Source organism: Dama dama, chromosome 24 (assembly GCF_033118175.1).
Source record: "Dama dama isolate Ldn47 chromosome 24, ASM3311817v1, whole genome shotgun sequence".
NCBI lineage: Eukaryota > Metazoa > Chordata > Mammalia > Artiodactyla > Cervidae > Dama > Dama dama.
In genome coordinates, this window is record NC_083704.1 from 51,521,275 (window position 1) to 51,545,928 (window position 24,654).

Genomic DNA, 24,654 nt, shown 5'->3' on the forward strand with positions numbered 1-24,654 from the left:
CTCGGGATGACAGACAGACGCAGCACCTGATCAATATCGCTAAGGAACGACTGCACTCCGGAGGTCCCCACCAGGGCCGGGGTGCAGGGAGGAAAGATGAGAACAAATGACACAGCAATGACCAGACCTCATAAGACAAATAACGTTGGTTTTGAAATATGACTTCTTAAAAGCACAGTGTTGACTTGATCGTGCTATCAGTTTCCTTCCCATGGCTTCAGATAACCCCGTAATTTGTCATATGCAGCCCTCGAGCCGGTCAGGAAATCTAGATGTTCAGAGTCACCAGCTTGTACACATCCACAGTTCACATGCCCACCACGAGGCTCTCGGGTCTGACTGAGCTGTCAGTGCAGAGAGACGCCAGCTTATCATCCACATCTCTTGCAGCACCTTGATCATCATGTGCAATTTATCTGGCAGCCAAGGGCTCCCAAACCTGAGTTTTCCTTTTAGGGAACCCTTCAGTCCTTTCATAAATCTGGGAGGTAGCTCTGGAGCCAGAGAGAGTCATCAATGCTGAGTAGGACATGAGTCTTACTCTTGAGTCATCAGGTGCCCTTTCTAACTAGCGATGCTCAAAATATACCTTTAGGAGGAGAGCTAATATTGAATCATGTTTCCATACAAATAAAATGAACTGAGCCAAACAGACAAGCAGCATGTTCTCTACCAATTTCCAGTTGCAGGATGTAATTAGAGTATTCTCTGCCTCAGCCTGTCTCCCTACAGGAAACATTCCCAGCCACAGGATGGTTTGACGAAGGGGGTCTCAGGGAAGGGCTGGCCGAGTGGCGGCGTCAGCCTGATCCGGGCTGTGCTCACAGACTGGGGTGGTGGGCGCCTCCTCTAGCACTTGAGTCAGGAGAATCTCCAGGCTGTGTCAAGGCTGCAGCCCTGGCTGACTCAGCTGTAATGCTCTGCTAAGAACACTGTAACCCAGGGACCAATGAAAGACTTGTGCCAATTCTTCGGCAAGACCTGGAACAAGCGAGGTGCATTGTATTCCTGCTCTTGCTATGTGAGTTTCTGATGGTAATAGCAGCTGGAAACGTGATAACCAGAGTAGAAAAATTCTAGTGAGGACACTCAAAACTGTTCCCACAAGACTGGGTTTCTCCCATGATGCATAATGCAGTACACACAAGCAAGGTGGCCTCAACGACATCCAGCCCTGGTGGGTCTATTCATGCTGCAGGGACAAGTGACGGGTGTCGCCCAAGTCCAGGGGAGGCACGGTCTGTGGCCCTATCCTGTAACAGTATGAGGGCTGTGGCAGGTAATTACCCACACCAAGTGCTACGCCCAGGTTACTGGGTACAGGAGGAAGGAGAAGGGAGCTACAAGAGAGCTGAAGGGTCAGGGAAGGCTTCCTCAGAAAGCTGAGGTTTGGGCTGGCTCTCTCCCAATAGCTGAATAAGGATTAGCCAAGGGTGCACAGGGAGGGGGCAGGTCACTCCACTTAGCTCCCGCCAAAGAGACTTGGGTGGGAAGAACTGGAGTGTGTGGTCCATTTGACAGCTGGAGAGCAGTCCAGAATAACAAAGTGCAAAGTCTGGGAGTGGTGTCTAAATACCCCAGAGGTCAGAGGGTGATCTGGGGGCCAAATTACGAAGAAATTTAAATGCCATCTGGCAACAGGAAATTCATGAAAGTGCTTTTCATTATGAAAACACTGTTAATTTTTTTTTTGGCCTCGCCACACGTGCTGTGGGGTCTTAGTTCCCCAACCAGTGATCAAATCCGTACCTCCCTCATTGGGAGTACACAGTCCGAACTACTAGACTACCAGGAAAAGTCCCTTTAATTTTTTTTAAGACAAGTTTATTAAGATATAACTTACATATGGCAAAATTGACTTCTTCTTAGTTCTAAAATCTGTAATCACAACCACAGTGAAGATGTAGAATATTTCTATCACTCAAAAAAATTATTTCATGGCACTTTATAGTTAATCCACTGCTCACCCTAGCCTCTGAAAACTACTGATTTGTCCTCTTTCTCTGTTATTTTGCTTCATCCAGGATCCTATGAACAGAATCATACAAATATATAGCTTTTTGAGACTGGCCTCCTTCATTTAGAAAAAGCTCATTTGTGATCCATTTGTGTTGTTGATCTCTCAGTAGTTTTTTCCCTTCTTGTTGCTAAGTTTCAGTCCATCATATGGATGAACTATAATTTGTCTACCTTACCATCTGATGGGCATCTGAGTTATTTACAGCTTTCAGCAATTATAAACAAACATATAAATGTTGTATTTATCAATTATACATATATAATGTTTATGAATATAAACATTCATGCAAAATTTTTTGTGTAGGCATCTATCTTCATTTTTCCTATATAAATACCTTAGAGGTGAATTGCTGGGTCATATGGTAAACATGCTGGACTTTGGAAGACACTGACAACTTGCTTTTAAAATGGCTGTGTCACCTGACCTATGGCAGTGTATAAGAATTTCCACTGATTTGCATCCTTGTCAAAATGCCAGCTTTCAAAATTTGATTCATTCTATAGGTGCGTCATGGTATCTCAACTGTGATTTTAATTTGCATTTCCCAATGACCAGTGGTCATTTCATGTGCTTATTTGCCATCTACATGGACTATAGTCTGTCAGGCTCCTCTGTCCATGGAATTCTTCAGGCAAGAATCCTGGAGTGGATTGCCATTCCCTTCTCCAAGGAATCTTCCCGACCTGGGGATCGAACCCAGGTTGCCTGAATTGCAGGCAGACTCATTACCATCTGAGCCACCAGGGAAGCCCCCTCTAAAACTACATGCCTACTAAAATCATACTATCCATTTTTATTGGGTTGCTTTATTATTACTGATACTATTCTTATGTATACTGGATACTAGTCCTTTCTCAATTCTGTTTTGCAAATATTTTTTCCTCTAGTCTGCAAATGATCTTTTTCTTTCAAGAAGTAGTAGTTTTAATTTTGATGAAGTCCAATTCATCAGTTTTTTCTGTTATGACCAGTGCTTTGGGCGTTGTACCCAAGAAACTTTTGCCTAACCCAAGGTCACTTAAATTTTCTATGTTTTCTTCTAGGATTTTTACAGTTTTACAAAAAGAATTCCAGAGTCAGAGGAACTTGGTGGGCTACAGTCCATGGGGTGGGTGGCAGAAAGCTGGACACGACTGAGCAACCAACACTTCACCTTCAGTTCTATTCCACTTAAAGTGAATTTTTGTACACAGTGGTAAAAGTTTCTAACTGAAAAATAATACTTATATGGGAAAGTAACAAATCACTGGTATACAGGTCAATGAGTTTTTACCAACTGATTATGTAACCTGCACTCAGAGCAAGTAAAACCATTACGAGCAACTCGGAAGACCTTTTGAACTTCCTTCCATGGAAAAAGTTTTCAGCACAAAAGTGACAGGAAGTATCTCTCTTAGAGAAATGACTCTGGGAGGGTATACAAAAAGGGTTGATTAGGCAAACCATTATTCACGGTTGCATCTTACTGATCTGTTTTTTTTTTTTTTTTTGGCGGGGGAGGTGGTTCTTTGGCACCTACCACAGTTCTACAAGGCAGGTACTTACTGTTTACTGGGCACATTGACCTTCTACATGAATGTTGTAAAATAATCAGTGTAAAATAATCAGGCCTAGAGCAATTCTACATAAAGTTCAGAAGTCAGAACATAAAAAGCGCACACAAGCTTAAAAAAATTATGGAAAGAAGACACTGACCTGAGCTTGGACTTTGAGATGGCTTGACTGAAAGACAGACAGAAAGAATATGATTCCTGTTAGGAAGGCTCCATGATATGTTCCCCTCCACATTTCAGCAGAGATACCATAAAAGCCATGCATGGAAGCCTGGACCCAGCACCCCCGGCTCCCGAAGCGAGCCAGCTGGGGTGAGCATGGAGCAGGGGGCCAGGCAAGAGAAGACTCTTAGCTGCCTGAGCAGCCCTGGCACAGGTGGAAATGCCAAGGGTTCTTCTCCCCCTCCCCAAACTGCTCACGCTGCAGCCAGTGGGGCTGATCCCGCCCAGAGCTCAGCCCTGCATCTCCACAACAGCACGTGCTGCTGCTACAATGAGAAGAGCCCTGGGCCTGGAGCTCCAGCTCCGCTCTTTACTCACTAGGAGAGCTCGGGCAAGCAGCACAGCGTGCTCATCTGTAAAATGGCAAGACAAACCCATTCCCTACCTACTTCATGCTATTGTAGGAGGGCACAGCAGGAGGAGGAGGAAAATTTACTTCATAAACTGTTGAGTGTCCTTCTCCTAACATCATTTTTATGAATCTCTGCCGAGATCAGATTCTCTTAAAAATGACACCTGTACTCGACAGGCATAAGACCTAAAGGACACCAGCAGAAAGCAAACAGAAGAGAATTGCATGGGGCTCCCCCAAAGCAGGCGGTGCTCGGTGCCCTGCGCGCGGCTGGGGTGCCTGCTGCTGCAGCCCAGCGCATCCAGTAAAAAGCCAATGGGTGCTCATGTGAAGGCATCCTCCAGGGTGAGGAGAGAGGGGTGCAGGGCTCCAAACAAAGTGTATGAGCCGAGAAGGACAGGGTCTCGTTATCCAGCCACTGCGCATGAGGCTGGGAGAGCCTGTAAGTGACGGAAACTTAAATAGGGAGCACATTCTATGAGCAATTCTGCCATACAAGCCCTTCAAAGCACTGACGCCAGCACCAGGCTCAGAGAAGCCTTTACCCCCAGCGCCGACACCCAGAGGGCCCGGCCTTGGCAGTGCCTCTTCTTCTCCACCAGCACCTAATGGACACAGGGGAATTGCCGGGTTACCTGGCTCAGCCAGGGGCAGGTTCCATCTCAGCAGGACGGACCACTTTGGAGGACGAGGCAGGTGACATGCTGGGGGTCTGGGGGGCCAGAGTTAGGAGGAGGACCAAGGGGTCCAGGGTGAGCCCGCCCACCCCTCTTGCATATGAGGCCATGGCTCCAGGCTCCACCGAAACCTGGGCGACTCACTCATATCTGCTTCTCTAAGAAGCCAGGAGGAGCCAAGAGGACAGCGCCTCAGCCCCACTCACCAGAGACTCCCGCAGCAGCCTCGGTTCTCGCCTTCTCCACTCACGTTCTCTGTGTTCACAGACTCCGTCTCACTGGTGGGCATGCTGGCTGCGGGGAGAAGAAACGCTTTAGATGGTGGCGTGGCTCCAGGAGCTGGTGATGGACAGGGAAGCCTGGCGTGCTGCTGTCCACAGGGTCGCAAAGAGTCGGACACAATTGAGCGACTGAACTGAACTGACCGGCTAGATGCCCTGCGCGCCCAAGGATGGGACGAACGCGATCTCTGCCTCTAAGATGAGCCTCTGGGAAGCTGGCCGGAGGGTGAGGAGCATGATGAAGGGCCCCCAAGGACCTGACTGGCAAAAGGAAGTGCTGAGAAGCCAGGTGTCTCCACAGAGGAGCCTTCACTTCCATGATCTGCTGAGGAAACCCAGAAGGTATCCCAGCAGGAAGAGAAACCCACTATCCAACTTCCCAAGGAAAGAAGCCTGGGGACCAAAGTGCGTCCTGTTGCCGTGGCCAGCGCCAGCTTACTCTTTTGATTTCCAGGTTTTCCCTGAGAAGCCATCGCAACATCTCAGTTACAGCTACATCTTTCCTTGTCCCCAAGTCAAGAAGTACTCTAGAACATCTGTGAACAAACCTAAGATTTCATAAACAAAGTCTTACTTTAAATATACTGAAGGAGAGGAGATATTATCAAGGGAGGAGCATATGAAGGTACCAAGCAAAGAATCTCTTTTAAAATGGAAGTATTCAATTCATTTTCCATTAATCCTATCTGATGTTCTTCTGCCCAGCTTGTGAAGCCAAGATGCTGAAGACTGTCAGATTAATAAAAAAGACACCGTTGACCAAAGATGCCTGCCCTAGAGCTCAGAATACGGTCCTATGGGGGAAGAAGGTTTTCTCCCAACCAGCGACCAGAGGGCAAAGTTGTCTGTGGTCCCAGTGCACCAGTGTCTCTGGGCACTTCTCCCTTCCCCACAGCATGGTATCAAGCAGAAGCAGAGGAAATGTTGAAATGTACCCACTCACTCCACTTGATTCAACCCTAGAAACGTCACCAACATGTGCTAGGGAGCAGGCAGCAGAGAAGGTGTGGGACACAAAGAGGGACCCAGCTCTGCACCTGTCCTGGAGGACCCAGAGGAAAGGCAGCATCCAGTGGACTTTGGTCCACCATGACCAGAGCTACCTCAGGGGTCTGGGCAAGTGCCGTAAGGAACGACTCACTCTGCTCTGGGGTTAGGGGCCGTCATCAAAAGTCGAAACATGGGAGAATCACCCCACACGTGCATGTCTTTGCCCTGATGCATAATTGTGAACTACAGTGACCTTCTGGTTTTGGAGACCTGATGGCGTCAACAGAAAGGCCTTTCCCCTGCAAGCTCTGCCCATATGGCTCCTCCTCTGAAGGATGCCCGAGTTTCAGCTGTAAAACCTGGCAGTGGAGCCTGGAGTGCCGTGGGGAGAAGTCTGAGGCCAGCCCAGACTGGCCTCAGCGCAGCGCAAAGGAGCGGGACCAGAGAGCTCTGTCGGTGCAGCTGCACGGCCGTGGACCCTGCTCGGGGGAGAGACAGGGTGTGAATGACAGGGATGGACGTGGACCTGACTTGATGGGCCCAGAGAACTGAGAAACATCTTTTCTGAGGCACCAAAGAAGACCCCTTCCCTTCTGTGAGCACCCAGAGGACTGAACCCGCCAGGGTGAGGGGGTCTCAAGAGCCATCTCCAGGCACATTGAGGCAAAGGCTTCTAACGAGAAGGCAAAATGAGCAGAATTACAGACTATATAAAACAACCAGTACTCTCACTTTTCTTCCTTAGTCAAGTCAAAAGAAACCAACGACAAATTTGATTCACTTTTTCACAACTCCATGCAAATACACAGACACAAAACCAAACAAAGCATAAACAAAAGCCCCACAATCCAATCACAGAAAAACCTTAAACAAAAAGCTCCATCAAGAGATAGAAACACACATACACAGGAGGCTGCTCATGCAATTTGCTTCTCCATGACTATTCCATGTCTGACTTCAGCAGAACGACTAAAAAGTCGTAAGAGTCAGCCAAGTTCATTGTTACAGGTTACTCCCACAGGGTCACCCTTTTCCTCAGGAACCAGACAAAGAAAATCATGGTTTCCTCAGGAACCAGACAAAGAAACCAGACAGATATGACCAGGAGTCATCACTGTGGAATGTTTTTCTTGGTGGTTACTGCCACCACTGAGGGGACAGAAGCTGAAAGCAGCAGGGAGGTGGGGGCCACTGGGTGGACGAGGGTTCTCGGGCCTCAGTGGGGTCCTGGCTCTTCCCTGGGCAGTCCCACCTCTCTCCAGGCTTCTCCAGGTCCGGTCCGTAAAGTGGGAACACTATCTCTACGCTCTGGAGGGTCACTTCCCTCTACAACAATGCAATACTTCATGGTTCTAATATTAATCATGTTGTAAATTCAGCCACTATGTCCAAGAAGAGCAAACTTCTTTTCATGGGCAAAACTCTGTGACTTTTTACTCTCTGGGGCCATGTCCCATTATGCTATCAATAGAATCACTGCAAGTAAGCTCTGGGAGTTGGTGATGGACAGGAAAGCCTGGTGTGCTGCAGTCCATGGGGGTCACAAAGAGTCAGGCACAACTGAGTGACTGAACTACTGAACTGAACTGACCGAAATTCAGTCACTGTTTCCAATAAGAGCAAACTTCTTTTCATGGGCAAAACTCTGTGGCTTTTTACTCTCTGGGGCTATGTCCCATGATAATATCAATAGAGCTGCTGCGTTTCACTCTTAAAGCTTGTTTTTCAAATGATCTGATCCAAACAGATAACTCACAGCCTGCCCATGGGAAAGGTGGGGGGACGTTACTTTGCATTTCTGGTTTCATGTCAACTAGTGACTGAAATGTACAAGCTGCTTCACAGACTGAGGTTGGGGGTGCGGAGATAAGAAGTCAAACTGAACTCCCCAAGCAGAAACTGAGGCTGACTGTGGGGCACGGTGTCAGGACTGTACTGACGGAGAGAATCCTCCTGCTCAGCAAGCGGGCTCCATCCTTCAGGTGAGATGGGACAGTGGTTGAGAGCAGGCCTCTCAGGTGGGCCAGATCTAACTTTACCCCCACATTTGTGACCGAACATCTCCAAGGCTTTTTTCTCATCTGTTAAAATGGGGTGTACTTTTAACTTCACAGGGCTGTGGGCAGAACTGTAAGAGAGGAGGTACAGAGTGACCCACAGTGTCAGGCCGTCAGTGAGGCTTCTACATGACGAATCCATCTTCTCACAAAAGCTTTTCTGGAGCTCCCTGGAAGCAAGGGGACTCTCTCTGGATGATCCAAGTCCAGGGTCACTTCACCCCACCCACTTCTACAGCCACACAGAGGATTCTTGCGTGAACAGCCTTCTACACTTCTGACCCAGCCTCGGCCTACACTCCCAGTTTGTATCACATTTTCTGCCGTAAGCTGAGTTATTTTAACCTAGCCTGTTGTATTGAGAGCAACTTTTCTGTCATCCCTATTTGACACCTGCAGAGCCACAGAACCCTAATAAACAAATCTGCTCTGGAATCATGCCCCCGGGGGCTCAGGCGTAAGAGAGTAAGGGGCGGGTGGAGGAAGAGAGCAGTGACTCCACCAGAACGTGGTGACCTCATTTGGTCCCGGAAATAGATGTGGATCCAGTCCCTCCTCCCAAGCCTCTGGCAACCTTCCCATCCCGCCTCTCCCTCCCTGCCATAGGAGTGTTCCCTTTTTCAGAAGCATACAAGACACCAGGCCCAGTGGGCATAACCAAGGAGCTTGTTTGTACATTAAAACATTTCACCCTTCACTTGCACCAGACATTTTTTTTTAACGTTCCTAAATTGATATGCACCTCACTTCACTTAGCCCCAATAGGATCTCATCTACATTTTAAAAAATCAAGACAGGAGAATTAGAGACTGTTAGAACTGGAAGGGGCTTCTGAGAGGACATGAACAAATGCTGTGATTTCACAGTTGAGAGAACCAACCCGCTTGCCTTGGGTCACACAGCTCAGATGTGAGAGGAGAAAGCTCTCCTGTGCCACCACCCCCGTGCAACAACCCTGTGGCTTTGGTACAACCTTAAATACACTGCTGTGTGATTCAGTATCAGTACATGTTGGTATGTGCACTGGTATACACGTAAAACTCCACAAATCAAAAAGCTCCAAAAACCAAGTAAGCCTGTTACCTGCCAGCCATGCTGTGAGGTCCTAATGACCCTCATCAACCCCTGGAAACCTGGGGTAGAGCCAGACCACTTCCAGGAGGTCAGCCCAGCAAACGAGGAGGGGGGTGGTTATACAAAAATACAGGTGTGTCAGAGACTACTGGGACTTCATAAAAGCCCAAACAGAAAGACTCATAAAAGCCCAAGGAAGTAAAACCAAAGATGAGTTTATCAGAACACGTGGCATTCTCCCTAACCGGCTGCCTCAGCGTCAGGACTGCCCCATTCAGGGTGACCACTCTGTCCCCGTGAGCGTTCAGCATTCACTGCTGACAAATGACTCAGCCTAATTAGGGCTGCAGCAGAGAGACCCCCTCAGACAGAATCCGGACCCTCCTATAGAAGGAGCCAGGGCCATCTGCATGCAGAGAGGCTACCAGTCCTTTTTCCTACACATTTCAGGAAACTTTAGAGCTTTGTTGAAGAAGTTTTCATTTTTTAAATATAAATTTGAAAGCAATTTTCAATGACTCCAGCTGAAACCAGGCATTAGAAGAAGCCTGTGGCCTATGCCGCAATTCTGACTGGCCCTGCCTCTGCCAGGCACTGTGATTTCTACGGAGAGCCCCAGGGCAGACCCTTGGGCTTCCAGCGTGTGTACGCTGAAAAGGGGCCTCCAGTGGTAGGTTGGCGAAGGGATGGTGCCAGCCAGCAGCCCGGGACACCCTGGAGTGTAAGTGAGAGTTGCCAGGGCCTCCCAGGCAGCCTGGCTCGGCCCTTGCTCTCCATGGAGAGCAGGTCACACTATTTCTCTCTAGGATCTAATTGTAGGACCCAGATGCCATCATGGGTGATGTCACATGAAATAAACCAGGAAACGTGCTGTTTTTCAGGCCAGCTCAAGTTACCTTCACCACCATGTAAACATTCCTCTATCTACCGTCTCTCTGAAGGACAATGCACTTCTCAACCGTATCCACCTGGCCTGTGGATTCAGAGGGAAATCAATACACAAGTGCATGCATGCACATGGGCATGGATGCGCGTGCCCAGGAGTCAGAGTGCATCTGCGTGCGGATCCAAACAGGCAGCCCCCAAATTCTGGCCCCTCCCCCACTCACAGGCACAGCAAAATCCCAGACCAGCTTCCTGCCTCCAGGACAGACGTCAGAGAGGCTTGGTCTCTGTCATTGCCGGGACAAGTCCCTTTTCTTCCCAGGGCTTAGTTATTGCATCTGCAATTGGTCAATTTCATTTCTAAGACCCACTTACCTCTGACCTGACAGGACTGCTGTGAAGAGAAAACACTCATAGGTTGTTTGGTTCTACTCCCAGCACCGAGGGGGTTTCTCTCGCATGCCCCGCCCTCAGCTCAGCAAAGAGAGCAGGAGATGAGCAGTACCCTGAAGTCACAGTCCACCCCTCAGGAGGGTGGCCAGGAGGCCAGCAGTCGGCCTGTTACGGCTGGTTCCAGGTCACCTCCAGGCAGGGCACCCTGGGAAGTACGCAGCACAGGAAGGAGCAGCCCCCAGGACCCTGGCGACCCTTGCCAAGTGAGCCTGGAGCTCGGCAGGCCCCTCCTGGAGCAGGTCACACAGACAGCCTCGCTCACAGATGTCCCGGGCCTCCAGGAACCCGGTTCCCCTGTTCTCCACGGGATGCGCTTTCTTGCACACTCAGGGGTCTCTTCGAGCATTTCCCTCTATGCCCGAGCAGCCTAAAGCTTCTCGCTCTTTCCTTTTAAAGGCGGGGGCTGGGGAGGTCAGGTTAGATAACTGAGCAGTGGCAGGATCATAGCTGCCTTCCTTGGGGACAGGGGCTCTGCAGCCAAGATCTTGTGTTTTTATCTTATTTTCATGACAAGCACGAGCAGCGCCATAACGTCCCCTGGAGGAATCTGCCTGTGCTTGCTAGGGGTGACACGCTCAGCCGTCACAGGCTCACAGACTCTCGTTGCTGTAAAGAAGCCAGGCTCGTGTTGGAGAATGTGGGTCAAGGCCAGACCAAGGTTTCTCTGTCTAAAGCAAGAATTATGCCCTGCCAGCAACTATTTCTGTATGACCAGCGACAGTGGGGGCACAGCATCCCCATGAGGGCTCCCACCCCACCAGCATCACCAGTAACGCCAGGAGCCTTCTTTTGGGTCTCTAAGTATTTCATTAAGTAAACAAAATACAGTAAGTTTTCTGAAACGTTAGGCTGCTTCCTAACCCTGCAGATCTCAAGGCTAACCCGGAATTCTCAAGAATCCTTGAAAAGTCACAAGGTCCAAGCACCAGCTGAGGAGGTGGTGGGGGGGGGGTGGGCACCTACAAGCTCAAGGAGGGGTCTCTGCTCTCCTGGGATAGGAACCACTCGTCTGCTCATGGAACTTCTCAGCGCTGGAAGCCTAAGTCAGTCTTTGCAAACTTTTTTCTGACACCATCACAGTATTTCCTGCTTAGCGGAAGCCCATTTTTCCTGCAAAGGCCTTAGGAGGTCCCCACGCCCAGCCACTTCTTCACAAACCCAACTCCCAGCATGGCAGTGGCACGAGTCAGCTGTCTCCGCCCCAGACTCAGGCCCACTCTCAGACAAGTTCCTTCTCTCGGAGCCGCCACATGCTCTCAGAGTGACAAAGGGCTCATATCTGTACCCACTCTCCCTTTCCACTTTGGGACCTTCTGAGGAGAGTAGGACTTGAACACATCCTTCATTCAGAACACCCAAGACTTGCTCAAGTCCAACTCCCATCACCTCTGCACTTGGCATTCCCATGAGCGAGCAAACAGGGCACCATGAACTCTCTGCTCTCCTGGCAGCTGGCGCTGTGTCCCCAAGTCTGAATCTTCTCATGGAGGCTCCTCCAAGGTTGTTCCTTCAGTTCAACCTTGGAGGAAAAGCACAGGGATGGCTCCAGCAGGCAGGACACCAGCTGTCTGCATAACTGCCCTGCATGGGGACAGTCCTGATGCCAAGCCCAGAGATTCCGATGACAGGCTGTGTTTAGCATTATTTTAGAGCATAGACTGAAACTGTTTCCCCCATAAGCCCTTTCCCCATTCCCATTTGTAAAGGCAAGTGCCCCCAAATCATGGCATCCTCTAGAAGTCTATTTTTAACTTCATTCTTGAAACTAGCACTACTAGCTTTAGCCTGGTCCTGGGCAAACCAGCCAGGGACTGCAAGACTCAGAGGCCAACTGAAACATGTAACCTGGAAAAGAAAAATCAATCAAACAACATCACTGGAATTTCCAAACAGTTTAGATTAAAAAGCATCATTTGGGGGGAAGTGTTTAAAAAGTCTGTCTTCCAGTCTAAGAATATTCATGCAGAATTAAATAAATCTTCTGAGTTGGTTCAGCTGCTTCTTTAAAAGGTACAGTTCAAACAAAGAGGAAACTGCAATGCTGTCTTGGCTAAGACACATACTGGGGGAATAGACAAAAGGAAAACAGCACGAACAAGTTTCAAGGAAATCAAATGAAAATACAGGCATCTCACAAACACACCACACAGCACATGCAGCTCACACCATGCCATGTGTAAGGAACAGGCGTCAGAGGTCTTGGGAGAAGAGTCTCCCGAAGAGGAAGTTCAGGCTCAGCAGTTTACCGTGATCTTTAGCCCTGCGTTGGCGAAAGCAGCAAAATCTCCTTTTCTTCTTATCCTCTTTTAGCAAGTCGGCCACTGTGACCCCTTCAGTGGAACACAGGCAATTTCATTATGCTTCAGTAGAGGGCAGCAACAGCAATGCCAACAGGCCTGAGGATGCTGAAGGCGGCCCCGTCCACCGGCTCTGATAGGCAAACCCCAAATCTGCCCCCCTCCCACGGAGAAATCTACAGTTCAGGACCTGACCAGCAGAGTGAACGTGCACCTTCCGTGGCTAGGATACTATTACGCCTGTCTTCAAAAACCTGTCCTATGCAGACACAGAAGACAGACCTGTGGACACAGTGTGGCAGGGAGACGGTGGGCCAAATATTTGGAGAGAGAGGAATGGAAACCTGCACATTACCATATGTAAAATAGATAGCCAGTGGGGATTTGCTGAGTGACACTGGGAACTCAACCCGGTGCTCCGTGACTACCCAGAGGGGTGGGAGACAGGATGGAGGTTCAAGAGAAAGGGGACATATGTATACCTGTGGCTGATTCATGTTGACATATGGCAGAAACCAGCACAATATTGTAAAGTAAATAGTTTGAAAAACAAATAAACAAACTACCTGTCCCAAATAAACCACCAACTAACCCACTCTGGACAAATGTTCCCAAGGTTTGGCTTCCCGTCTAGGAAAGGCATTTAGGGAGAGGGCACATTGGCAGGATCCTAGGTGCTGACCGGCTCTGTGAGTCCAGCCAGCATCACCCCATGCAGCAAGACACTCGGGGTTAAAGCAGTGGGTTCTGGACCTACACAGACCAGGTCTAATCCCAGCCCTCCCATGAACTGACTAAATGACTGTGGATGTGTTACCCAACAGTAACAGCACTTCAGAGAGCTGCTCTAAGAGAACAGTACATACAGTGAAACATAATGATACAAGCACTGGCGAGGCGCAGCCAACCACGACAACTCCCTTGTGGCCACTGAGTCTCAAGACAACGATTCCAGGGTCTCCAGCCCCAGACAGCTCTGTGATACAAGGGGTGCTCCAGGCTGGCGAATCTCTGCAGTAGAGTCCACATGCCCCAGGGCAGCGCAAGGGCAACAGAAGAAATGGCGAATGGACACAGGGCAAGCTTTCACACACAGCTGCTCAGAGTGGGAGGTGATGTCACTTGGCATAACACTCACATTTCTGAAACGGGCCTCCTCTGGGACCCAGAAAAGCCATTCCTGGTCATCGCTCCCACAGGAGCCTGGGCACCGGTGGCCACACAGGTGAGGCGTTTTGGGGGCTAGAGGCGGCAAACGTGCAGACTATGGCAAAACCTCGGTTCAAATCCCAGCTCTGCAGCAGTCATGCAGCCCCGAGAGGCTGCTTCATCTGTCTGTGCTTCGTCTTCCTCTTCTGTCAAGGTCTCGCCTCACAGTGCTGTGAGGAGTAACAGACTCGTGTACCCACAGCCCTCAGAAGAATGTCTGGCACAAAGGAACCACCTGGTAAATGTGAGCGATGACCTGGTGTTCTTTCATTCAACCAGTAACCATTGGGAGCTCAGACATGTGACAAAGACCCTGCCAGGTGCCAGCCACCCCATGCAGAGCCCCGGAATCCTGCCTCCATGGAGCTCCCAGTCCTGCGGCAGAGGAAGACAGTGATCACGTGAGCAAGCATAAAACTACAACTCTGGTAGCTGCTCTAGAGCCCACATGCTCCATGAACCACCCAGTCCACTGTGGCAGCTTTAAACCGGCCATTTATTGAAAATAGCCAAAATGTTGTTTCAAAACATGGAAGGATAGCCACAGAACACGGTTCAGTGAAAAAAGACAAGTGGCAGGGCCAGCTGCGCTGGGAGATCTAGTGGTGAGGACCAGGGAGGGTGCTGTCTGTGCAAATGCAGGTTCTCACGTGCACAACTGAGGCCAGAAAGAGCAGGCTCCCAACTGCCAAGCCTGCTTCTCTCTAAGAAGAGGATGAGCAAATGATCATGCTCTATACACCTCGGTATTAAATGAATTCCTTACAGTGGGCAAATAGCACTTATGTAATCAAAGTATATTAAAAACAAACGCTGCCCTGAGTCAGAGCTTCACAAACCTGGCTGCCTCATCACGGCAGTGCAACCATCCCGAAGTCCGTCTCCCACTGGCTCCCAAGAGGCCCGACCCCGGCAGATGATGCCTCCCCAGGACCACCCGGGGTGGGGGGTCTCCCATAACCCCAGCACTGGGCTCCCTCCAGAGAGGGCAGTTGCCCTGGATGTGTGTTTACCCTACGCAGCTCTAACTGCTGCTGTTTGCTTGATAGCTTTTAATTGAATGTTTTCCATTTTGAACTTGCACCCTGAGGTGGTTTAACCATGATGAGAGCAGTTTTGTAAATCAACATTTGAAGACACAACCTTTTTCAACAGGACCAACAAATTTCCATGCCTTGTGCTTGCACACAGCTTTGCCATCTCTGGTTTTCTGCCCACCCCACAAATCAAACATGGCTGTAAAAGGCATCAAAGTGACACATACAGGCGGGAAGTGACAGCTATGACAACCCTATGTGCCGAGGGGGCAGCATCCCAGTGGGAGGCGGGCAGGGACAATGCTCACAGCCTCCAGGACTGACCTGATGAAGAAAAGACAGGGGTTCTCCCCTGCAGTTCTCTCCCTGCTGGAGTTTTAGGGTGTCCTTCCCCTCCCTTCCTTTGGGCATCCAATATCCCCACTGACAGGGAATACGGATCATTCATAGTTCCCTCAGGAAAATGCCTTGCTTTTCTGGCCAGAGTTTTAGAATGAGCTTCCTTTAAAAGGATTCCATTATTTTTAATGCTATTTTTTCTTAAGGACTAATCACTGACAATGAGAAGAGTTTAAAATAGAATATGAGGCTTTCAGATTTTAATGGCCCCAGCAAAACTCCATTGTTCACTCAGAAGCAGCTGCATACGTCTAAAAAATCACTTTGAGATTTGGCAGAGTTTCTTAAGGAAGTCGAAGCTCAGCAAAAAGATAGATAAATTATCCTTGAAAATATCCCAAATGCTGAGGAACTAACTTCCAAGGGAATCTTGTCCATTCAATTAATTGTGTAACACTAGCTTTCTAACAGCAAATGTAGGGAACAGGCATCATAAATAATCTGTGGACACACAAAGCCAGAGCTACCTGTCACTGTGGTCCCAGACAGCCCTAAAGGTAGGGACCGCACTGCCCCTCCTCTGTCTTCTTCCAAGTGTGACACTTGGTATGCTGGCATTCAGGAGTCCCCAACTCTGGCTTCACACTGAAGCCTCCAGGGAGTCACATCTGGGTACTGTCACCAGCAAAGCGGCATGGGAGTGAGGCATGGCACCAGGAGGCAACCCCGCTCCCCAGGTGACTGCCACGTACAGCGAGAGTTGGGCACCACATGTGCAGACAGTGACATTTAGTAGCTCAGAGAGAAGAGATAATGTGAGCACATCTCCAAGTGCTTGATTTGAGATCTGTTCTCTGACACCAAGGTAGAAACAGACTTCAAGGGCCAGCAAGTTGGGCTGCTCTATCTCGAAAGTGACTGAGTAGACAGATTTGTTTTCTATCAATACTTGAGAACCTTGTAGTTCTTGAACAGTAAGGAACAGGGATGTGGGTCCTAAAAGGTGTCCTCTCTCTGAGTTTGGGTAGGGATCTAGTAGAATCTCCAAAAACAATTTTCTTTCAGGTCAAGTTTTCCTGGAGTTTGACGACAGCAGCAGCAGCAAGTCCTCTGACAGCTGTGTCAACTCCTACCAGTTACGGAACACTTAATTCTCATGACAACCCTGTCATGAGGCAAATATCTTTCTCCACTTCCAGCAGGAAAGGAAACTGGGGCTCAGCAATGTTGGGTAATGTGCCTAGTGCTCTAGTCCAAATTCCAAGTCACTCAACTTGATAGCAGCCACCTCCAGACAAGGGATGTGGCCATCCTCTCCAGGCCCGCCCCTGTCTTCCATGGGCTTATGAAACCTGCTGTTATCAACGGTCCCCTCTGTCTAGGCTGAGCCTCAGCCATCAAGGAGGTCTCTTCTCAAACTGTCACTCAATTCCTCCATGTCTGGGAAGAAACCATCCCAGTGCACCTCCAACCCAAGTGAAAAAGACAGTCAGTAGAGTCGGCATCCTGAGGCGGTGCGGGCACAGTCAGGAGCTCCCCCCGCCCTTCCCCAGGGAGGACACAGCACAGGGCCGGGGTGTGGGGTGAGCCTCACACACTCAGGGGGGACATCGGCAATGCCCACACTTCACGGCCTGCTAACAGGTACAGAGACCAGACTTGGCGTGTGCGGGTGCTAAGTCAGCCACTGTCAGCGGGTGAGGAGGACCACAGAGGTGAACCCCTCCTCCCTGTGTTCCGTGACAAAGGGGAAATGGCTGGCAGCCACGGAGGCCCCAGTGAAACCCTGGCAGGGCTGCTCCCCCAGGAAGTCTGGGCTGCGGGGGAATGCACTCGCTGGGAGTGGGCTTGGGGCTCTCTTCTCAAGTCAGTTAAACCTCAACACGGTTCCCACAGCCTCGGATCTATGTTTCCATTTCCAACCCTGACCCGCCGGGGGTCTGGAACTCTGATGACAGGGGAAATACCAGTCTCCTGATATAATGTCCTCGCTCCACAGGACACCCCAGCACACGAGCCCACACAGTGTCAGCGTGCACCAGAAGGAGGTGTCGTTCCAGACCAAGCACGAAGCCGGTCCCACATGCAGACGCAGAGCCTCACTGCGCAGAACAGAAGCCACGACGCTGACATCCCCGAGACACAGAGCAGCTTTCTGGGGATCGGAGCTTCCACTACACAGTGAATTCTGAGGCTCTGCAACTTTTAAGGGGGCTTTCCTTCCTTCCCTGCTTATTAAGAAATACACTTAGGGGTTTTGAACATGTGTACCCCTCTACCTTGTTTATGCCATTTCATTAGTGTGAGAAGCACTCTCCTTCAACCTTCCACAACCAAAGGCTATATTTGTCCCTCAGAGCGCAGTGGGGACACAGCCTCTCCCGCAGGGCCGCCCCTGTATCCCCCCTCATTCCACATCCCCACGGCCTCCTTGGGCTCCCACGGCAGACTGCGGGCCCTTGGCTATGATGCCAGCTTCTCTGCTCTGTCTCACACTCGATTCTGTGGAAAGGTCTCCTCAGGCAGAGGTACTGATTTTGCCATCAGACGTTTCCTCACAGGCAGCGGCAGGACACAGGAAATGCACTGGACCCTCAGAGTGACCAGGAGACACGGGCTCAAGTCCCACAGAAACCCCTACTCCTCAGATCACAGGCCACAGAACAGTTCCAGCACAACGATGTTGGCTCCACAAGGCGGACCCTGTCTGTGACTAGAGGGTGGAGCAAAGAGGAGACGAAGCGACATCCGCCTGCAGGAGGGCCCCGCTCAGCCCCTACAGGACACACCTGTGCTGACAGACCAAGGGGCCCTGATCAGAAGAAGGGACAAGACCTGTGTCTGTTTATACACAACAGGTGACATGCTGGGCTTAGGAGAGCAGGGCAGGGGGCTGGTGGAGCTCTGCGGGGCAGCCTCAAGGCCACAGCTTGGGAACCAAGAGGAAGAGAGTGGGACAGGCAGCCCTGGGCCGCAGGCTTGTCTCTGGCCACGCTGCAGGGACAGGTGCTCTGTGAAGGCCACGGGATTCTGCGGCCACCCTCCCAGGCAGAGCTGGGCCAAAGATGTATAGACACTCTCTACACCACATCACCAGATGTGGAGCTCACGTGAATGCCCACTTAGAAACTCTCATCTCATAGTCGAGGAACCTAGTCTAACAAAGTGCTCCCTGGTTCCTTCGCCCTCAGAGGGCAGCCCCCAGGCTCTCCTTGAGGAGGCAGCGGTGCAGCCTGGGAAGCAGGGGGCCTGTACACACCAGCAGCCCCCTCCACCTCCCCCAGCCATGAGCACACAGGACTGAGTCAAGTGTGATCCCTGATGACAGGAAACACTCTCCACAGAAGCACAGACTCAGAGTCCCAGGCTCAGACAATCGCGAAGGCCAAGTCGGTCAGGCACGCCCTCCACCCTGGGTCTCAGCCTCCGCTCACCCATTCTCCCTGCACACCCCTGGGCTCCAGCGATAGGAGCAGCCCTTCATGGCCTCCCTGAGCCTTTGTTTGCCCACCTTCATGTCCTCCTCACACCACTGCCTTGCCTTGGAATGTTTTGCCTGACACATCTCGGGTCCATCCATCCTCCGAGGCCCAGGTCCCAGGGCGCACTGTTCAGTCCTAGATGATCGTGGCCAGCCCCCTTCTCCCCCGCCGTCAGCCCCCGGTACATGGCCTGCCTCCTCTCGCGACCTGCACTCATGTCTCCTGGCACTGCATTCAGTTGGGTGTGGGCCTGTCCTCCCCACCCCAGGAGTCCTCCAGGCATCTGCACGGCCTTGCAGAACGGAGGCCTGACTGCATACGGTCTGAGGGGTTCTGTGTGGGACCTGCTCAGTCATCTCCCACGGGGCGGGGCCTAATCTGGTTTCCCAGGCCTCTCAATGGACCAGCACCCTAGGTCTTTACTATCAGCTAGTCTAGATTTAGAACCCATCACAAATGGCTTAAGTCAACTCTACTGCTGAATTTCAATTTCCCCTTTTACCGGAGGCACAGACCATCTCAAGAAGAGTAGGAGCAAGAAAAGCACATGATAAAAGAGACGCTTTGGGTGACAGTGACAATTCCAGTGGTGGGCTGAACATGGACCTTCCTGCTGCAGGAAAGTGCCTGGTGCCCAGTATCTCAGTGGGGGAGACCAGCCGGGTGTGCTCTGGAGCGGCCACATGGACTCTCATGCCTCCTAACACTGCCCTGAACACTGAACAGTTGTCTTCCAGCGGGTGATGAGCTGAGCACTTGGCGTCCCATGTTTGGCGCAGATGGAAGCCACTTCAAGGAGCTGAAGGGTAGAAGTGGCCCTACTCTTCAAGGTCCCGTCCAGTAACTCGCTCTGAATTGGAGGACCCACAATTTCATCTCCTCTGGTGCAAGGCACATACTCATCTTACCACACCCTTGCCCCAGAGCTGAGGCTTATTGTATTCCCAGGGCACAAAGAGCATCCAGCTGACCCTCTGCAACCATAAAGCCACAAGACAAGATACATATCTGAAGCCCATGCCCCAAGCAGAAATGCAGAGTCAGTGCAAATGGGCTCTCTGATGTGCAGGCCGACAATCCAAGTCGGAGAGCTAGAGGGTGGCCTGGGTCTCAGAGCGGAAGAGATACCTGCCGCGGGCAGGCATCTGGCACACGGGCTCTATGGGTCCCAAGCAGCAGAGGCACCACTTACTATTCCGTTTGCTCTCCTCCCCTCCTTCTTCTTCATTCTCAGGATCAATGTCTTCTGCTTGGGTGATCCAGTCCAAGTAGCCCTTAAGATCCTCTTCCAGCTGCTGCTTCTCCCGGAGCTTCTGGAAGTCTCCCCGTGCTTTTGCTTTCTCCCTTTCCTTCGAGAACTCTCTGAGGGGGGCAAAGAGAACAGGTACATGTCAGACGTCCCCGGGACCGGCCCTGAGAGCCGTCTGCCCGGCCGCACAGCAGTCTTGCGGCAGGACACACAGCATCAAATACAGCCACACGAGCACACACGGGGGCCACACACGTGGACAGGACACACGGCAGTGCCTTCCCAAGCAAGACTGTAGGGGTCAGAGCTGCAGAGACCACGCCAATGCACATGCACGTCCCTCAGAAAACCAGCGCCCCTCGGGAGCTCTGTGCTCCCAACGAGCCAGGGCCCCAAACACCATGTGCTGTCATAGCGGGCCCTTAATCCCCCAGCAGGGGCCTGGACTCAGAGATGTCCCCCTTCCCGCAGAGCCTCCTCAGATAGCGGGCATGATGCTTCAGAGAGAAAGGACCCAAGGGGGGCCGAGCTGTGGTCCTAGAGGGCTTCTTCCAGCCTCGGAGGTAACACTCAGCATCCTAATGTGTACTGGCCCCTTTGTCCAAACCATGAGCCCTGAGACCCCACCCCCACCCCCTGCAGATTCAGCCAGAGTAGTGGACAGGCTCAAAGCAGAGAGCAGAGAGCCCTCCCCTCACCCAGACAGCCCCACTCCCCCTTCCCAGACAGGAAATGGAGCACCTGGGAAGCGCTGTTATCTTTCTTAACTGTCGCTTCTTGCCATGATCTTTCCCCTCAAAGTCCTCCCCATAGGAGGGGAAAAGGGAGCATGATTTGTTGCCCATTTATGGGAACACCTGCCCTGGAAAGGCTCTGGCAGATGAGGAAATGTTCCCAACTGTTCATGGTTTACTCTACTTTTCCTGTCTGCAAGCCTGGATCTCTGCATATCTACAGAATCCCACACTGGCTGAGGCAAGGCAGGAAGTCAGGCTGATGACTACCCAGTTCTCATAGATGAGGAACCATCTGCATTTCCAACCGTGAACTGTCACAGGAGCCAAGGTATGCGTGTTATGGATTTAGGAGGTACAATTACAAAGCTGCTAAGAAAGCAGGCAGTGCAGCTCCTGAACGCAGACCACTGATGCCGACGGACGCCACGTCTGCCTTCCTGCCAGTACGAAGCCGGCGCATCTCCCCTGACGGACGCCACATCTGCCCTCCTTCCAGTACGAAGCCGGCGCATCTCCCAGGCCGGGACCGCGTTAACCCGACCCAACCGAAGAAGGGCAGGTGCCCTGCTTAAAGTCAACTCTGCTCCCTCTCCCCCTGCCCGCACTCAGCTCTGGGCTGTGGGTGGGCTGAAGAGACACGTGAACACCTAGTGACACTGATGCTTCGGGTAAGACACCAGATCCCTCCCCAGGGTGCCGGCCTCTGCCCCCCCCCCCCACTAGAAAGGACATCTTCACTGCCCCTAAAGTTTTCAGATGCCCCAGGATCTGTCCTTTCTGCTAGAGCTGGTCTGTCCCCCCTTCACCTGCTGAGAAATGAGAAGGGGGCAAGATTGTGGGCATCCTGAGCCTGGCTCTCGGGGGAGCCGATTCAGGGGGTTCTCAGGGCGAGCTGAAGCCAATCAAGGCCTAGGGCCTCCTGGAGAGAACACTTTCCCTCTCAAAATGAAAGGCCTCTGAAGGCAGCACCTTGTTGCTCACAGAACCATTTCCTGAGAACAATATGGGGTTTCTGAGCCTTGGCTTCCGGAGATACCAGACCTGAATAACTCATTCCTGGGCAGGTTCACAAACTGAATCTGAACTCTGAAAATGTCACACCTGAACCAGAATCTTCTCCTTGAACAAGTGGAGGGCCTAGAGTGTCACGTGTCAACATGGAAATGCATCACATAATCTGTTCTCTTAAATACATTGTAAAGACCAAGCCTGTGGGCCTTCAAGTCTATTGTTTACCAAACTAGTTGTTGTTCAGTCACTACATCATGTCCGAATCTTTGTGACCCCATGGACCACAGCACGCCCGTCTCCCCTGTCCTCTACTATCTCCCGCAGTTTGCCCAAATTCATGCCCATTGAGTTGGTGATGCTATCTGGCCATCTCATCCTCTGCTGCCCTCTTCTCCTTTTGCCTCCAATCTTTCCCAGCAGAAATATCCCAGCATAAACCTTTCTGTGTGTTTGACTCTGAACTCAAGAGTACTCAATTCACATGATATTGTACAAACAGGGTGTTCTGATTCTGGCTACATATCTCATCTGAGTTCTTAAAAAAAAAAATTACTAAGACAGCAGAAGAGTCACTCTTAAGCTTCACAGGGGATCTGGCTTTAGTAATACGTTTCATTTTTACATCAGAAATACAAAAGACCGTCTAACAAGCTGCCTCACTACTGCACCTTCTGGTAGTTGGGGCACAGCAAAATACACCTAGGTAAAATCCTTTTGTGACTAGACTTTCTGAGACTAAAAAACACTGCCAAGTTCTGGCTTGTGGCCCATTTATTGTAAATACTAAAGACTATTATAACTGTTCATGTAACAGAATTGTTAATATAAACTCTCTGAATTGATTTTAGACAGTTCTGAATGGCCTAATACTTAGCAGGCATGTAACCTTTCCTGATTTGGACAGAACTGAGACTGACAAGGCATAAATCTCCTGTCGGCTCTGAGATGGGGTGGAGGAGAAGGTGCAGGGAATGGGCTCTTTGTGACAAACTCAGGGGCCCCATCGCTCCTCTCAGACCACACTGGGGTCTGTGTCTGAAGACCTGGACTCTATTCCCCACTCTGCCCCTTTTCTGAGCTTCAGTTTCTTCACCTGCAAAACAGACATGCTACCTTTGCTCCTGTCTCACAGGGATGAAGTCAGACATTCAACAAGACGCTATAGTGAACATCACAAAGCACTGTACAAACATGAAGTTCAAAAGTATAACATTTAGTTGTCGAATCTGGGAATAATAAAAGGCAACTAGAGGAGGTTTCTCAAGTACTGAAAGGAGAAAAATTGCAAACGGCTCTGAATGGGCTCTAAGCTGCATGACACCAGCGGAACTGAGGGAGGCACAAAAGGACATGTGGGATCCCAGGGCATGGAGTGACCTCAAAGAGCCAGCAAGAACCCCATCAACCCTGTGCCGCTCCCTGCTCAGTGGAAAACAACGCGTTCACAGCAAAGCCTGCATTCCGGAAAATCTCACCTGAGTCCACTGAAACGTTATCAACTTCAGTGGACAATGAAAACAGTTTTCCATTTCATGTAAGAATCTGTCATTCTAGAAGCCTAGTACTAAGGGATTAAATAACACTCACTGTTATAAAAGTTAATTTAACAAGTCTACTGGTAGAAACCACCAGACTTTCGCAAGTGACTAGAAATCTGACACCTCACATGTGAGAGAAGCTTACCTGTTCCAGATAAAGTCAAAGTCGCTCAGTCGTGTCCAACTCTTGCAACCCCATGAACTACACAGTCCACGGAATTCTCCAGGCCAGAAAACTGGAGTGGGCAGCCCTTCCCTTCTCAAGGGGATCTTCCCAACCCAGGGATCAAACCCAGGTCTCCCGCATTGCAGGCAGACTCTTTACCATCTGAGCCATCAGGAAAGTCCAAGGACACTGGAGTGGGTAGCCTATCCCTTCTCCAGGGGACATTCCCGACCCAGGAAACAGAGCGGGGTCTCCTATATTGCAGGCAGATTCTTTACCAGCTGAGCTACCAGGGAAGCCAAACGGAGATTTTAAAAGTGCTTGGAGAAAAAAGCACATATATTGTGCTACCCTTTGGATGCAAAAGAAGAGGAAATAAGGAAACCTTATCTGAAGGTTAAAGCACAAAGGGATGGAGGGCCCCAAGCAGGAGGGACACTAAGTGTACCTTTTTCTATAATCTAACTTTTAGAATCATGCTAATATTTTACACATTAAATTCTTTTTTTTTTTTATTTTTATTATTATTATTATTTTTTTTTTCCAGTGGGTTTTGTCATACATTGATATGAATCAGCCATGGATTTACATGTATTCCCAATCCCGATCCCCCCTCCCACCTCCCTCTCCACCCGATTCCTCTGGGTCTTCCCAGTGCACCAGGCCCGAGCACTTGTCTCATGCATCCCACCTGGGCTAGTGATCTGTTTCACCATAGATAGTATACATGCTGTTCTTTTGAAATATCCCACCCTCACATTCTCCCACAGAGTTCAAAAGTCTGTTCTGTATTTCTGTGTCTCTTTTTCTGTTTTGCATATAGGGTTATCGTTATCACCTTTCTAAATTCCATATATATGTGTTAGTATGCTGTAATGTTCTTTATCTTTCTGGCTTATGTCACTCTGTATAATGGGCTCCAGCTTCATCCATCTCATTAGGACTGGTTCAAATGAATTCTTTTTAACGGCTGAGTAATATTCCATGGTGTATATGTACCACAGCTTCCTTATCCATTCATCTGC

The 24,654-nt window shown here is 50.3% G+C and overlaps 1 protein-coding gene across 1 annotated transcript in view; it reads right to left on the reverse strand.

Moving 5' to 3' along the window:
- CACNA1D (calcium voltage-gated channel subunit alpha1 D) overlaps positions 1-24,654 on the reverse strand; it is a 339,914-nt gene that overhangs the window by 86,807 nt on the left and 228,453 nt on the right. Inside the window, exons 9-12 of the mRNA XM_061128345.1 lie at positions 20,121-20,290; positions 5,031-5,118; positions 4,693-4,752; positions 3,716-3,742 (exon numbers count right to left, since the gene is read on the reverse strand). Coding sequence (XP_060984328.1) covers positions 3,716-3,742; positions 4,693-4,752; positions 5,031-5,118; positions 20,121-20,290 — 345 coding nt within the window. The remainder of the gene's footprint in view (positions 1-3,715; positions 3,743-4,692; positions 4,753-5,030; positions 5,119-20,120; positions 20,291-24,654) is intronic.